The sequence below is a fragment of the Cariama cristata genome, unplaced genomic scaffold (genome assembly GCF_000690535.1).
Source record: "Cariama cristata isolate BGI_N322 unplaced genomic scaffold, ASM69053v1 scaffold1463, whole genome shotgun sequence".
Lineage (NCBI taxonomy): Eukaryota > Metazoa > Chordata > Aves > Cariamiformes > Cariamidae > Cariama > Cariama cristata.
The window spans coordinates 124,488-141,311 of NW_009609941.1; the positions used below are offsets into that span (position 1 = coordinate 124,488).

At 36.7% G+C, this 16,824-nt stretch overlaps 1 protein-coding gene across 1 annotated transcript in view; it reads right to left on the minus strand.

Annotated features, from left to right (window-relative positions):
* LAMA1 (laminin, alpha 1) overlaps nucleotides 1–16,824 on the minus strand; it is a 67,738-nt gene that overhangs the window by 12,099 nt on the left and 38,815 nt on the right. The window contains 17 exon segments of the mRNA XM_009697687.1: nucleotides 166–280; nucleotides 1,455–1,596; nucleotides 2,210–2,354; nucleotides 3,443–3,593; nucleotides 4,548–4,672; nucleotides 5,202–5,352; nucleotides 5,595–5,728; nucleotides 6,555–6,594; nucleotides 6,596–6,693; nucleotides 8,396–8,550; nucleotides 8,862–9,044; nucleotides 10,972–11,088; nucleotides 12,527–12,620; nucleotides 13,807–13,945; nucleotides 15,122–15,285; nucleotides 15,376–15,492; nucleotides 15,827–16,037. Coding sequence (XP_009695989.1) covers nucleotides 166–280; nucleotides 1,455–1,596; nucleotides 2,210–2,354; nucleotides 3,443–3,593; nucleotides 4,548–4,672; nucleotides 5,202–5,352; nucleotides 5,595–5,728; nucleotides 6,555–6,594; nucleotides 6,596–6,693; nucleotides 8,396–8,550; nucleotides 8,862–9,044; nucleotides 10,972–11,088; nucleotides 12,527–12,620; nucleotides 13,807–13,945; nucleotides 15,122–15,285; nucleotides 15,376–15,492; nucleotides 15,827–16,037 — 2,281 coding nt within the window.

Here is a 16,824-nt window from a genome sequence, read left to right on the forward strand (position 1 = left end):
CTAGTAAGAAAAAAGAAAAAAATTCAAGTATAGATTAGATTATTTTAGAATTTTTCAAGATAAACCCATTTCAACTCACTATATTCTTTCACAAACATTACTATTCATTGTTCAGTAACAATCAATAACAAAAAGATCAGGTCACAAAACCTAAAAGTCTCCTACCTCCAATACACAGCCTTTTCTTACTCCATACGAATTTCTAAGCAAGTCAAAGGTTGAACGGGATATTTCCAGATTCTTGATGCATCCCACATACATTCTACTATTAAGACCTTTCCTGAAACACAAAACAAGGCTTTTTTACCAAGTAGTAGTATTTGCAATCTCTTGGGAGAAAGGATTAAGTTCTCTTCAATAAGAAAAAGAGAGATCAGTTTTAGACAATGCAGTCAGCCCAGCGTAAGTGAAAACAGGGGTAGTTTGGGGTTTACTCTTAGCAGATATTAATTGTGATCTTAAAAAGGGTCAGACATTGTCCCCAAATGGAAACATACAAGTGTGTAGTGCTGCATCGCCAGGCCAGGCCACTTTTCAAAACTTTAACATTGAAAACTTTAACGTTTCAAAACTAAAGAAAAGAAAGTAAAGATCTGGAGCAATGGCTTTTGTGTGAGAGGGTAACTGTAGCTTTCTACTACCTAGCAGTTCTTTTTCATTTCTTAAGTCTGGAGGATGCCTAATTTGTTTCCAGGTTTAAGTCAGAGAAATGTAAGGCTGTCCTGCCATAATCCCTTACAGGCCGCTATGCCAGCTAATATTAACAAGTCTGCACCTCTGCAATAACTGCAGAAAGACCAATATTGTCCTGGAATTTACCTTATTGTCAAGAGCACGCAGACAGTTTAATTAGATTGTGTTTTGCCATGTTTATCTTTCCAAAGTGAAGGCACTGGAAAAAATGTGACTTTACAACCTCAGCAAATGCAATACAAAACGTATAAACTAGAGACATGCTATAAAATATATATTTGTAATGTTTTTTGTTGATCTGTTCACAACTATTTCTCTTCTGTTCCCAGTTTCAAAACTGAATTACGAGAATTCCTATCTGAAGTAGACCTTTTATCCTGAAGTGCAGTTTTGCCCATCAATGCCAGCTGGAAAACAGAAGGCTCACACAGGTAGAGACCGAAGGAGCACTGTTCCAGGCAGCAGCGCTGAATGCTTGCTGCAGTCTGACACAAAGAGCAGGCAGCTACTGCGGCAGCTGCTGACGTGGAAATCACAAGCTTGCCTCTGATCTCAACTGCGGTGTCAGACCTTATTGGGGGACAAGCACCTTATTAGAGTCCAAAGGCAAAGGACAGATAATTCTGTGGTATACATGGCCATAAACAAGACTTCAGACTTCCCTCATTTTCACTAATTTCAATGGAGATAGAGTTTGTTACAGTCTTTCCCTCTACTTACAAGAGTCTTAGCAAAGGAAGAAAAGCAAGAGGACACTTTACCTCACAGTCCTCGATCTTGGCAGCCCACCAACAAAGATTGGGTCCTTATCAGAGCGATTCAGGTCTGAGGCAACCCCAGGGGACTCTCCTTGCTTGGTTTCTTTGTAATTGAGGTTATATGCATCCATGACTGCCAAAATTCCTGCAAAGAAAAGAAAGTAAAGATCTGGAAAAGGACACGAATACATGTTCTTCCATTTTGGCAATCTTGCCTCTAATAAAAGAAAATGTATTCATTGGCTCAAACATGTATGGCCAATCTTCTTATTTTCAGAATGAGTACTTCCAGCTATTCTGTTAATATGATTCATTCTTCTCTGACAAAACCAGATCTGGGGAAGTGTACAGGAAAATATATATGAGAATATCTTACAGCTATTAACACGTATTATTTGTAACGCATTACTTCCCAAACATTGGCCCCAAAATACTGTTGTACTGGGTATGAATTAAAATGCAGAACAGAAAACATGATCCCTGATATACAGACTTGGACAAAAACCTGTCATTCTTTAAGGACTATTGATACATTTTTGTCTGGCAGTTTCTGCACTGCCTGCTGTTTATAAGATGTGCGAAACCAAGAATAAGATTTACGCTGCTGTCCTTCTAAAAGCAAAGTAACATAGGTGTGGCTACTAAAGGAACTGCACTGGAAGTGACCAAATTTGGTTGCAGTGATGTCCCCTGTGGCTATCTTAGATACCTGTATTTGTAAATGTGCAGACACCTGTTTTTTTCAGTCTGTAGCCTACCTTGTTTCTTGTTCCGACTGAATGAAATTTTATACCATGTTCCATTGTTGTAACGATTTTCTGTTGTAAGAGCAAGAGGTCCTGAACCTAGATCAACAGTCAGTCTCACCTTGCCATCAACAAGCTCAAGGGACAAGAAATCTCTCTGGCAAGAAAAAAAAAAAAACCAACACAAAAACCAAACAGATTAAATTCCTGGAAATAAAATCTTCCAAAAGATGCATATTTGGCCTACTGTGTGAAAAAGGTATAGTAACTCTTGTACTTAGACTATTTGTTAGGCCCACAATCATTATCTTTGCTATGTTTAGCAAAATTAAGTTACATGTACCTCACAAGGACATCATTTTGTTTTTGTTATTCTTAAAAGCAACATCAGTCTTGATTACTTGGCAGAGGAAGGTTTAAATAACAAATGTCACATTTGATTTTTTTTGGATGAAGTTGAGAATAATTTGATTTGACTGTTAGCATAACAATCAAACGCTACAAAGTTCTTTCTGCAAGAAGCAAAAAGCTTCTTCACATAGTAAAAAAGTCTGTCTGAATTGTATTAAAAGTGCTCCCTGTGCACTGTGAAACTTCAGTCAGATATCATTGTGCAATGTAGTCTTGCAGTGAGCACATAACAAAGCAAACAAATAATGCAGTGATTCTGAAACATTCTGTACCTAAACAAAGCTTTGTCCTCATTCAGGAAAAGAAAATCACCAGCTAAGTATGCGGTACACTGCATGACATGACAATGAAGGTCTGGAGATGGGTCTGGGTTATATTTCTGTTGCAGGGAGTTTTTCCGTTTACTGAATTCCTGTCTCATGGATTTAATTCAACATGCCTATTCAGTATTCTATTGTCCTTCTGCAAGCTCAGTTTCAAATGATTTTACATTCTGCAAAGGTTCCTCCAATTGAAGAAAACTAGTTTGTTGTCCATACTGTTTCTTTTTCTTGCCTTTAGTTAAATAATCATTCATTTTAGTCTAGAATTGAAACAAATTATGGAGAATTCTTTTGGTTGCTTAATTTTGGCCTTAGTATATGTGAATATTTGCTCTAAAGGCTCCTGTCTTTACTCCTTTGGCTTATGATGTCAATCACAGGTGATAATCTACACAAATACAACTTGGTTTAATGTACGTAAGCTGAAAAAGTAACAAAGGAGAAAGCAAGAATCCATCAAGTGATCTAAATATGGTTTTTGACAGGTTAAGAGTCTGATCTATTTTCTTACAGTGCCATTTGAAGCAAGATACAGAAGCAGCCCATTAGGTGAAAAGGTACTGAAAAATATTATTATCTGAGTCACTGTTGAGCGGAGCGCCTTCTCCACAACTGAGTATCCACTGCCATCAAAATGGAATGAAGTGTCCTCATCCTGTGGGCTAAGGAAGTAGAAAACAGGATTAAAAATGTTAGACTTGTGTTTTTCCAGTCATTTTTAAATATAATATACAAATTAGATCAGTTGGAGCAGCCCCCAGGCAGTATGATTAGAAAGTGTGGAAAGAGACCTGAATCTTCATGTTATGAAGGATTTCAGCCAAAGGCCACTTTCATTACAGAATCTCACAATACACGATTTACCCATGGGGAAGGACATATACAAGAGAAAAAATGTTCTTCCATGATGTATAAAAAATCCCAATGATTTCTTAAGGGAAAAAGTAATTGTCACAACATAGACCCTCTTACTTAAAAGGTGTCATCCATTTATCAAAATGCTTTGCCTAATTGCACTTACAGTAAATGTTCTATTAGCCCCTTTCCCTGCAATATACTTGTAAAAAAATCTCATACAATCAAGCAATCAAGCAGCACCCTCTGCTACTCAGCCATGAAACATTCCACAAAAGGGAACATGGTCAAGCATATCTCTTTTCAATTCTTTAAACATAAAAATAGTACAATCCCCTTTCACAATGACTACAAGAACAGTAGCAATCTCCGTGGTTACAGTTTTTCTATGGATTTTTTTATAAAAAAGCTTTACACTGTTTCTTATCCCAGGAAAGAATAAATTTGTCTTGCTGGACATTACTGGAAAGCAAACATTCCAAAACAGATTGGTTCACTGGCAGTCCCTACTTTCAACGTACAAAATAAACCACAGCAATAGAACTCCTCTGAAAAAGTGATTAATAAGTGACAAAATTCCATAAAATGAATTATTTGACATAACTGACACATTCAGATTAGTGTATTCAGAACTGCAAGTTAATGATCAATGAAACACTGCAATTTGTCAGAGTTCATTATTTTTAGCTAGCACAGAAATACATATTACAGATATAAATTACTCTAAATCTGTTACCAAAAAAGAGTGTGAGACAAAATACCTTCCAAAACAGCCATTGCACTTGCCCTCTCTTTCCATGTAGTTCCAAAGACCAATAGATTTGCCATTCAGAGATGCCTCTCCCATGCACCCTTTAAAATGGGTCACCTTAACAGCAGGCGATTTCTGTGAGACAAGAAATACTTCATGAATACAATTAACATTAAGTACTCTGAAAATTATGCAGACAAATTTTTGCTTGGTTGTTTTCCTTGAACTCTAACTTTGTTAGATATAAATCATAATAAAAGAACAACATGTTTTAGCAAAACCATTAACAATTATCATTTAAATCATAATAGATTAGTTTTGCAGCAAGTGAAAAAGCAAAATACTTGCTTACATGCCTCATGGCATGAATAACAATGGCAAACTAAAAGAAGCCATGGAAGAAGGAAAAGAAAAACAAACTCACTGCGTAATGTCTATGTATCATGCATGCACACACAGCCTGTCCGGGTTAAAACTTTATGCAAAAATTTCCAGGGAAAATTAACTTCAGGATACTAGAACATCCTTACAGCATCTTTGCTTTATGTTCCGAGTATCTGGCATTTCTTGATGAAGGAACCAATTCATGCAATTATTTCTCAGTCAAAAGTATATCTCAAACATGATAAAAACATTTTACAGAAAGTTGATCTCAGAATTTAACCTTGATTTGCCCTCCAAGTCCTCCGATAAACATTAGTGTTGATTTATTAACATCCAGTATGCTGGCTGTCCCCGGAGAGGTTGCAGATTTAGATGAAGGCTTCTGATCGGAGTTCATTTCCTCTATGGTGAGTGTACCTGTTTTTCCAAACCTGCCAAGTACAGATACTAATAAATAGTTCTGGAAATCACTAGGCTTAATCAACACATGCTATCAGCTTCTCTTTTTAAGGACAACAAAAATCTCGTTACTGCAAAACTCAGAAGATGGTTTGTGTTGTTTATGCCAAGTTCACTCACTAAGTAGCTGGACATTCCTACATACAGCCACCTCATTAAAAAAATAATGATAAATTTTCCTGTCTAACATTTATGCCATTCTCATTTTAATTACCTGGTTGCATGTATTCTGTGCCATTTGTTGTTGTCAATTTGAAAATCAGGGTATTCCACTCTTGCTGATCCAGAGCCCAAATCCCAAAGGAGAGCTACCTTACCACGTCGCATCTCTACTGCAAGGAAGTCTGTCTGGAAAACAACAGGGCTTATTCTAATAGATAACATCGAACGTGTAGTTTCTGGTTTGTGTATTTTAACATGTAACATTGAGAAAGCCTTCCCAGACTTCTGTCCCTACATCCCATACTATAGGAATTGACTTTTAGCAAAAACTTTCTGGGCCTGATTTTACTAATTTGCACTTATAATGAAACAAAAAAAAACTCAGCTTATACCCAAGTAGGTGAATGTTTTCTTTAGAGATACATAAAAAACATGTGATGTACACACACACGGAGACATATAGAAAATGCACTTCTGAGTGTCTGTGAAGTGACCTGACAGTCTGTGAAAAAGTACTATTACATGATAGCATGCCACAAGGAGCTAATAGGTGTGCAATTATTAGGACTACAGAGGGAAGGAAGAGGAAGGCAACATGACAGTGAGATGTAATGCTCCTTTTCAAGTGGGTGGATGCACCATGCTCATGAGGGCCAAATTCTTTCTCTGTGATACCAGGCAAATTGCTTGATATACTCCAGCATGGCAAATCAAAGCATCACGTAGAGTGTTATATTCCATGAGGCTAATGCACCGCATGGGAAAAGGAAGGTGGAGTTTCATGACACGGCCAAGAGGCAATGCTAAGGAATCAGAAGCTTTTCTTCTCTACCTTTGAGGATCTCTGGAATCATCTAAGGCACAAAAATAATTCCACCCCTAGTGAACACATTTGTCTGCAAGGGGCCTCACTTGGATACTTAGTTTGAAGTCAAGTAGGAAAAAACACATATATGGTCATTTAAAACATCTGACTGCCATCACCTTCAGGAAATGTATGCCACAAGCTTACCTTTCCATTGCTACCCAGGTAGAAAAGGAGGTTATCTGGTTAATTTCACATTGAGCGTTAAGGTGTTGTAATTTGTAGACGAAATTTGCGGTTGGTAGGCACGAATGCAGTCTCTGTCTGCTGATACTGCAACTTTAATCTGAGAGGGAAAGGAGAAAATGGAATCTAAATAAGTCTCAGTGTATACAACATGTATTTCTGGTATACGTACTTAGCTTCCGACCAAACACTAGCCATTTGCTGAGAGACTTTCACGCAATCTAAGTATTGCTACCTGGGTTAGATCTTAGCAATCTCTCAGGTATCACTTGACAAAGATTCACAAATAGAAAAGAATGATATCTGTTATAATTCACTCACTCAGAAGATTTGAAGCCAGTAAATTAAACTATTCAAGTACCTCAGAAAATAACAATAAATCTTGAGTCAGAAGCCTGTATATCAGTAAAAGCCACTGTAATAATATCAGAAAATAAAGATATAGAAATTCAAAACCTTTTTTTTTTAAAAAAAAGAAACAATTCCTAGTCTATGTTGAGAGAAAAAACTAAAAAAAATTAAAAAGCAGACAGTTGCAATAATAAAGTTTTACAACACAGTTTACACGATTATTCAAAAAACACATTTGTAAATATATCACAAGTTAAACTTTTTTTAAGATTAAGTAGAGAAATTCATATTCCTGTTGTCACACCACTAACTCCTTTGAACACTGTCTAGTATACTGATAGGACATCGATTAAAGCTAAGTGCAGCCGAACTCCTAGGAGCTTGGTAGCGTAATGACAGAAAACTCATTTTAACAACAGAAAAGCCTCTTCATCAACTTCATTGAATACGCCTGTAACAACTACATACATAAAGCACATATGCAGATGCTTATGGACACAGATGTATAAAGTTTCTCTCCTCCAGTAAAAGTTTACAAAAAACCAGACCAAACTCTTGAAATTGGAAAAGGAGGGATTTTGCTAATAATTCTTTTTACACTGCAGAAAATCCTACTCCCTCTTTTCTGCAGTGGATTCATTAGCTTCAGTAGACTGTGACAGAGAAGCAATATCTATATAATTAAGGAGATTTGCAGAAAGAACTGAAAGCCTTTTATTTTTTAAAACAAAACTTCCCTAAACCTTACAATAAAATACCTGTACTAAAGCCAAAGGCATACCAAAAATTACTGACTGCAGTCATTTTTATATTCCCCTCACAGTTTAATGAGGTCCATAGTACAGTTGATTCACTTTTGTTGTCTTTAAGGGAGGTGCAATGATTTAAAAACAAGTACATTATTTGTCTTAAAGTATTCTGGATGCATGGCAGCTTCTTGCAAAAAAGAACATATGGACACGGCAGGGCATAGATGGCAAATTTACCCACAGAATCAACACTCTTGTTAAAAAATTTGTAATGATATTTGATGTTATACAGAGGCACCCCACATCAATCTCTAAAATAAGTTTAGAAAATAACTTCTTGTCCTAAAAAGAATGGTAGCACCATCTCCTCACTTGTCTCCTCCTCACCAAAATATCTTTGCGATTGCTTTCTGACATATTGTATTTCATTATTTTTATAGGAAACAAAAGGAAATAGTACATAAATTACCGCCTTGCTCTTCTGACAAACTCACAAATGCAGTAAGAAACTCAAAGCTAAAACTATAAAATGTACCAAGAGCCCTGTCAGTATGCTTTTAGCATCAGTCAGTGCTTTTCGACTTCAATGAGACTTCAGAACGACCAGGTACTTTGACAGTAAATTTGGGGCTTTCTATCTCAAAGAGCTTCTCTGCTAAAAGTAAAAGTGAAGCCAGTTAGGTCTGGGATGTGGGAACTCACAGATGCTGCCTGCTTGCGGGCCTGGCTGATGAGCTCTTTAATTTCAGACAAGTTTCTGTTCAAGTTCTCCTCTAGCATTTTCAAAGGCTTCAGCCTATCGAATAAAAGACTTGCTTGTGCTTCGACTTCTTTAACTTGTTTCTCAGCTGTGATTGCTGCCAAAACATAAATGAAATGTTGAAGCAGGTTGAAAAAAATGTATTGTTCATTGTTAAAATACTGAGCCAAGGTGGCCTGTTTCTGATCATCGTTTCAGCAGTTTTAAACATCAGTAAGGAATGTGCATACTTAAGGGTATCACGTGACTCCTCTAGAGGTCTTTTAAGAAGTTAGCACATTTTTATTGTATTAGGAAGAAACTTTTTCAGTCCATCAGGCTCATATTTAATACCTATTAAAATTTAAGTATTAGTACTGCTTCTGCAAGCAGTGACATTTCTAAAGAGCAATGAAGCAGCAAACTTACCAGCTTTTGATGAATCAGTTATAAGTTCACTAGTTTTCCTCAATGTGTCATTAACTCGGGACAACGTAGAAGAAGTATTCAGCAGCTTCTGAGAGAAATCCCCAAAGTGACTTAAACCCACTACAGCACTTGTGTTTGCAGACACAGCCAGCTCTTTCACCTCAAGCATGTATTTCTTTGTATCTGAAACACAGGTCCCAGCTTAAAAAATATTCACAGCTTTCATACATTCTTGGGAGTAACAAATGCCTGGCTTCATAACAACACAGTTACAATCCCAGCCAAAACACTAGAGAAGCTGTCAGTTACCTTCCTTTCCTAGGAAGAGTCATATTCTTGTTTGTATTCTTCAGTTTGTGAGGGGAGCTCCAAACCAAGACCTACTGTGATTCAACTTGGCTTAACTGTTGAACGTGCCACGGCTTACAGAGTAGAAGTTTACTGCCTATGAAACTAGAGTGCCAGGAGGCTGGTGCAACTCCTCTTGTCCACTTATTAAGTTGGGAAATGGCCACAGCTATGGCCCTGAACAAAACACACTGTAAATATTCCCAAGCTGGTGATACAGATATTGATACAGCTATAGATGTAGTTACATTTGTTCATACACACACAGAGGTATATAATAATAAAATATATTACACACATATATAAATGATAGAATTTGCAGCAATTTTAATTAAGGCTTGTCAGGTCAGACTTTGAAGTCTTTTGATCAAAAGACTTGATGAATCCAAGTTTTGAATTCTAGGAGATGTTTTATTTTTCATGACCGGCTCTGAATAGAATACAGTCACAGCATGCAACGATGGGGAACTTGATTCTGTCTATCCCAACAGGTAGGTGTATGCATATAATCAGGCTCATAGTGTTTAAGTTCCCTGAATGAGTGCTGGCACTCAGAGTCACTAGTCTGAGACTTACATTTCAAATCCTGCAGAAAGCTGGTGAGGCAGAAGCTCTATTATACCCTTTGCTTTGGGCTACAAATATAGTGAGTGCACCACTTCCAGTCTCAGCCTGCCCCTTATACCCCCCCTGTACCCAGAACAGTGGGAAGATGCAGCAGCTGGCACAAAAGGCCTGATTTAGGTCTGCAGCAATCCCTTTTCACCACCAGTACCTTATATACAGAGGGTAACACCACCATGAATCTCTGCCCAGTTAAAAAAAAAAGGAAACTTCAAGAAATGTGACAACAAAACTGAAAGCAAACAATGTTAAGCTGTGAGTTAAGGAGGACAATCCTATGGTTTCAATAATGCCTTAATTTGCAGTGAGTAGCTTTATGTTAGGTAGCACCCTGCGATTAATATCCAGTGTAACATTATCACTAATATCACCCTTTAGTGTGAGTTAAGAGCCTGAGTTGTAAAATGGGTATTTTAAAGCTTTGGACTTAACATTTTAATCTGGATATACGGTACAACCCAACAACACAGGCAGGAGGTCTTTATCAGTGTTTTTGTACCTTCAAAAAAACATTATAAGGTTTTTCATTTTCTCATTATTAAGTATTTCAGACCCTCTTATTCACAACTTCAAAGATATTTTCTGTATTAGTTTCCATGAACTCTAGGTCTTGCCTTTATCCAAAATAATGACTTTTTTTTAAAAGGGAATTCTTTTGTTTTGGAAAAGCACAGGAAGACCATTTTAATTGGTTAAATGAAGTCAGCATTTACAAGAAGAAAATATTTAGAAGCATAAGATTCACAGTGCAGTATAAACAATTTTGAAACAAACTACCAAAAGGAAGTAAAACCTCACAGTTCCACATATAAGTTTCTCTCCATGTGGGATTAAATATTCAGGACTTCACTCTCTTGTATCAGTGAAGTTATATTGCTTTCAGAGCCCCTCCTGATTTACAGCAGTGTGACACGGGAATAAGACTACAAACCTTACATAACCCAGTTATGTTTCATGGGTTTACTAAAAAAAACCAAAACCAAACACATTTCTAGTATGGGAGGAGGCTAAATAAGTCTCCGGTATAGTTTATTTAGCTTATTGCTAGGTCTCTGCATTCAGACAATGAACAGGATTTTATTTCAATGGTACTGGAGGGTTATGTAATAAGGAGAATGTCAATATGAATTTCACTTACCATTAGGCAATGCTTTTAGTGTCAAAATGGAATCATTAAGCTGGTTGACAATTTTATTAGTGCTTTCCTGAATCGTTTCTACCTTTTTGTTCAATCCATTCAATCCAAATAAAAGGCCTATTGGAAGAAATAACTGTGATGTTTCCATGCATAAACAAACAGCATGTAACCCACACAAACCCTATGTGTAGGGATAACAAGCAGTCACTTATTTAATCAATGGAACTTTTTTGTTCTTTTCAACAGAAAGAGCACTTTACAAACAGGAATGCAAAATGAACGTGGTATGCACAGATAAACCCCTGTGGACACTGTCCATTCAAAGTTACCCTTTTTTGGTCAATTCCATCAGACTGAATCAGTAGAAACACTGTCAAGAAAAGGCTATAAATTAAGATGATTACATGATTGTGAATTCTTATCACAGAATCACAGACTGGTTGGGGTTGGAAGGGACTTCTGGAGATCATCCAGTCCAACACCCCTGCCAAAGCAGGTTCACCTACAGCAAGTTGCATCACATCCAGGCACATTTTGAATATCTCCAGAGAAGGAGACTCCACAGCCTCTCTGGGCAGCCTGTGCCAGGGCTCTGCCACCCTCCAAGTGACCCTAATAATTTTTTATGATGTTCTTCACTTTTTGTGATATCTGACAGGAGTCAAAGAAGTGTTTTTCTTTTATTTATTTGTGATCTGTTTGCAGAATCCTCTCAGTAGAAATAAAAATATGTAGAACAGAAGGAACAAAAAAGCTGTGTATTCTGTCCATCTGAATTACATAAAATGTATACATATTTGTAAATGCATTGATATTAAAAGCAAAGACTGTTTTACAGTTACAGTTTATGTCTGTGAAACATTCACTTTCCATCCAATTTTGTCCAAAATTTCCCTCAGGGCCAGCCTCTGTTCTTACTCGAAGTCTGTGTTCAAAATGCTTTTAAATTTCCATGGTGCAGACTTCAAGGGTTTGCTGATGTCTTTGGACAATCCAAAAGGATTTTGGAATTTATAGAGGGGCTCTGAGCCAAAAGGCATTTTGTACAGACAATAAAGTTCAGCTTGTTGCTCTATTTCAGTTGTGTAAAAGGAACAAGTAAAAATTACTATGACTTAAATATATCATCCTACATACTTGTGTAATCCATGATTTATTAGATAAAATGGGATGAATGGATTTCTTCAATAATTATGTTTGTGTTTCATCTGCTGCACAATCTCTACTGATTTAATACATAAAATTTGGAAAAACAGCCATTTAAAAAAAAGCATTGCTTGGAGGTAAATGAGATATAATGAAGGCCAATTTTTTAGAAGTTTACAGAGAAAAATTATATTCTTACCCAAAAAAGTAAAATACTACATGCCTCCACAATACATTGATCTTAATTGTATGAAAATATGTATATAGTCATATGCAGTATTTTACCTTATGCTTATTTAAAAAAAAAACCACACAAACCAAAACCACACAAAACCCACATTAAAAACCCCTGCAAAACAAGATCTAGAAAAAGAAATAGAAGCAGAAACGTGAACTCTAACAAACTGACCGTCACTCCTCTTCTTCAGATTTTTAGCTTCATTCTGAAATTTGGAGCTAAGCAGTAGAGTTTTTTTTCCAAGACGACTGAGAGACTCCTCTGGCTGAAAAACACAGACATAAGTCGCCACATACGAAAAACAGAAATTCAACTGAAAATATTTAAGTATCTGTGTTTGTCTACTTCAAGTTATTGAACATTCTCATTATGAGATATTCCATTTATTACTTTATTAAGCATCAATCAAAAATACAAGTTGCAATCATTTGTCCAAGAATGTGACATTGAATCCCTTTGTAAGTTACTAAGAAAAGACAACTGTGAAACAAAACCTACCAAATTTCAGTCTGAACACTGCTACTGATTCAGTGTTGCCTTCTGGAACATCAGTAATTCTAGTTCCAGGCCTAAGTCAAAATTCCCAGCACTGAGCAATTTAAAGTGAGATCTCTCAAAAGTGAGAAATCAATTTCTCCACTGGAAAATCTGGAAGAGTACCTTGAAGGAGTCATGCTGTACAAAGCTTTAATAAGACAGAGTGCTATAAAATAACACACAGGCTCACGAAACAACACCAACTATTTTGATCACTACCATGTAAATGCACTGTCGCATATTTGTTTCACCAGACATAATGTGCATGACCCTTGTAAAACAGCCCATTCCTTCCTTGGGTTTACAATCAGGAAAAGCAGAAAGAGATAAAAGGGGGGAAACAGAGTAATACAAAACTAACAAGGTCAGCCTGGTAAATAGTCAGGTCTTTTTAATCTACTGTTTCAACAACCACCTGATAATCTTGCAAGGCAGAGGGACAGCAGATGAGACACAGACAGACATTTGGTTATGAAGTGTCCCCAACTAAGCAAAATAGTTGCAGTTGGGAATATCTAGACAGAAATGGAGAAGCAACAGGTCAAACAAGGAGATGGTCGAATAATTCCAAAGGTGGACGGGAGTGCCAGAGGTTTGGGAACTTAAGTTCTACAAACATGTCAGATGACTGATCAAAACACTCATAGAATCAAGTCCAGTCCAGCTAACCAAGCAACAGACATTAAAAATTGGTAAAATAGTACTGTGGCAGAAAGAAAAGCAAGGTAAATAGAACATGAAATCTGGTACCATTACTGCCTTGGAGTAGATATCCAGTATACAGTATATATTAGTTGGTAGCAGAGGCTGCCATACACGGCTCCATCAAGACAACTCAAATTTCAACAAGTGCAAAAAACAATTAGAACAAGAAAGGGAAAGACATTAATTAAAACACAAAAATAGATACTTACTAAATCTAAAGGGCCATTCACAACTCTAGACGCATCATCTGCCAAACTCTCTGTTCTTTCAATCACAGTTTTAACACTGGAGTGGGTGTAGACAGCAGCAGTTGTGTTCAGAGTCACATTTCTTACTTTAGAGAGGCCACTAAACAGAGAATTAAGAAGTAATTCTGTTTTCATGAGAGCATCTTAATCAAGCACAAAGTTCCACATCTTCAATTACAACATGTACACCTTTCTAGAATACATGATGCACTCAAAAAAATGAGCGCACCTTGCCTTATGTGGCATAATGGGCTTTAAGTTCATTATTTTGAACTGGAAAACTCAGTTCAAAGAAGGTTTTCATCTTTTTTTCTGTTTTGTTCCTTTGTGTTCTGTTTTGTTCCTTTTCATCTATTTTTTTTTTTATTTTGTTCCTTTTGGTTTAAGTCAGTTTTTCAATTTATACAGCCACTTAGTCACTTAGAACAAACAAATCACATCGCCTAAATAGAACAGAAAAGAAACAGGTTCCTAGCTGGAACTCAAAAGCAAAGTACAGAAATACAGAATCTAGGGGGGAAACTAAGATCTGAAAGCTATCTTGTATTAAATTTTGCTTTATTGAATTTATCTGGCTGCAGTGAAGTCAGCAGAGTTGTTCAGTGTTACTTAGTTTACTCAAATTTTCTGTTCTCAAACTTAAAATACACATAAAATTTCCAATGTGATATGATTAAACTTTTAACACATATCTGATGACTTTAAAAGACAAAATAATAAGAATCCTAGAAGGATTCCTGGGATAGAAGATTAATTTCCATTAACTGGAATGACTTCCCAACTTTCAAATTCTAAGAATGCATTTGAGCGGATCTGAGATTGCAACCCACTCATTTCTGCAAGATGCTTTGAAAGCAACAGTAATGGAGGCGTAGTAGAAATAACTTCTTGATGAGATTCAGAGATATATTGTCAAGAAGTATTCATACACAGACCTGAAGCTTTCCAAGCCATACCATGATAGACTCACTGGGCATTTGGTAAGTCACTAGTTACTGTGTAAGTCAGCCACTTAAAGTGTGAGACTAATCAAACCCCTCCATATGATTTAATGAAGGTACACCGCATTAAAAGTAAAAAGCACTTGAAATGGGGAATAAAAATTGATCATAGAATCATAGAATGGTTTGGTTGGAAGGGACCTTTAAAGATCACCTAGTCCAACTCCCCTGCCATGGGCGGGGAATTCCTTTAGTGGATTAAGCTACTACCTCTTTAAATTAAATCTGACACTGCTGTAGATCTGCCCTGATTTCATATTTCTTGAGTTTATCACCTCTCTAGCGCATTTGCGAGTCTTTGGAACTGGGTGGCATGGTCCTCAGCTCTGTATACCAGGTCAAGCACTCCTCTCACAGATATCTGCATCACCAGCTGATCCACGTGGTGTCGCAGTTTGGTGCTCCACAGGACTAACCCATCCTGGTGGATCTCCAGGTCCTGCGCAACAAAATGGTTTCCTTTTTTTCTTTTTCAATAGCAAAATACATCTGATGATACCAAAGATGATGTTAAAACTTAAGAACTTACAGATGTAGAGTTCTTTACATCCTGGGCAAGAGCAGCAGCAGTGTTCACTAGGACCTTCCCTTCTTTAATGAGCATAGTTGAGACTTCTTCACCCTCCTTTATATTTAGCTTTTTGTCCTATAGCATAAATGAAGTGTTTTACAGTAGTCTGCAAAGTCAGCGAGTGCAGATGAGTTCACATAACACAATCATTTTTCGGTTCTCAAACAGGGGTCTGGTTTCCTTTCAGCTTTTAAGGTATCACATATATTAATATGTTTAAACATGTACAATTCTTATTAAAGTCTAAAAAGCAGGTTTTAAAGACAATTTCATATTTGATATTTCTTATGCAACAACATTGACTTATGTTTAATAAGAATTGTACATGTTTAAAGTCTAAAAAGCAGGTTTTAAAGACAATTTCATATTTGATATTTCTTATGCAACAACATTGACTGTCCAGTCTTACATTTAACTCTGCCAGGTTGCTAGAGATAAGAGGAAACAAGCGATTGGTCTCATTGATGTTAGCAAGCGCCTCATTCACCAGGTCCTGGGCATCTTGCAGTCTGCTGTTGTGCATTGATAAGAGCTGGCTTGTATCCCTTTTTAGTTCAGCAAGCTCCTGCTGGGGTTTAAGATATTCTTTCTGAACCTGGATCAACAAATTTTCTGCAGCTCTGACAAAGAGAAGAATCAGAAAATAAACAGGGAAGGAGAAACTTAGGCATGGATTTCTTCAGGAGAAAATAGGGTCATGTGAAATTAATTTAAATGCAATTTCTTACAAGAGTCTGCAATTTTTTTCTATACTAGCACATATATACATGGTAGCTTAGTTACTCGTCTTACCACACAGTAAGATGACTGCCTAGTGGAGTGGGCAGTAATACAGTTCAGAAACTTTGCATGTGGTGACTAGAGGGGAAAGGGGTTACTACAAATCACATTTGCTTGGACTTAATTTTGGACATTCCCCACATCAAAATCTCTGTTGAATATTTCTCTGGGACTGCTCTGTATCTTAATTGTAGTGATTCATATTTTGAATGTAGGATCAGAACATCAATTATGAGGATTGACATTGAAAAGAAACAAGTAACTAGAACTGAAAGATACATACCCAAGAGTCCTGAAAAGTTTAAATATCAAATAAAAATAAATAGCCTCATTAAAATGAGCACTGAAGTGAGCAATCTGTGCACTTATCTTTTTTAATCAGTAACAGACAGTATCTGGGAAATATCAAATCCCCCAAATTTGTCAGCTGTTAATCGCTTCAGCTGTGCTATTTGGGAATATTTGCATCTCCATTTGAACACTTTCCAATATTGAAAGAACTGAACTGAAAATGATCCTGAAAGTCCATTCCTTTGCTTCTCTTCATTTCAGCACATACGCTGCACACTGCAACTCTTGTAATAACTTTTACTACATGTTTGTCACTTTTAATCTGATTTCAAATCA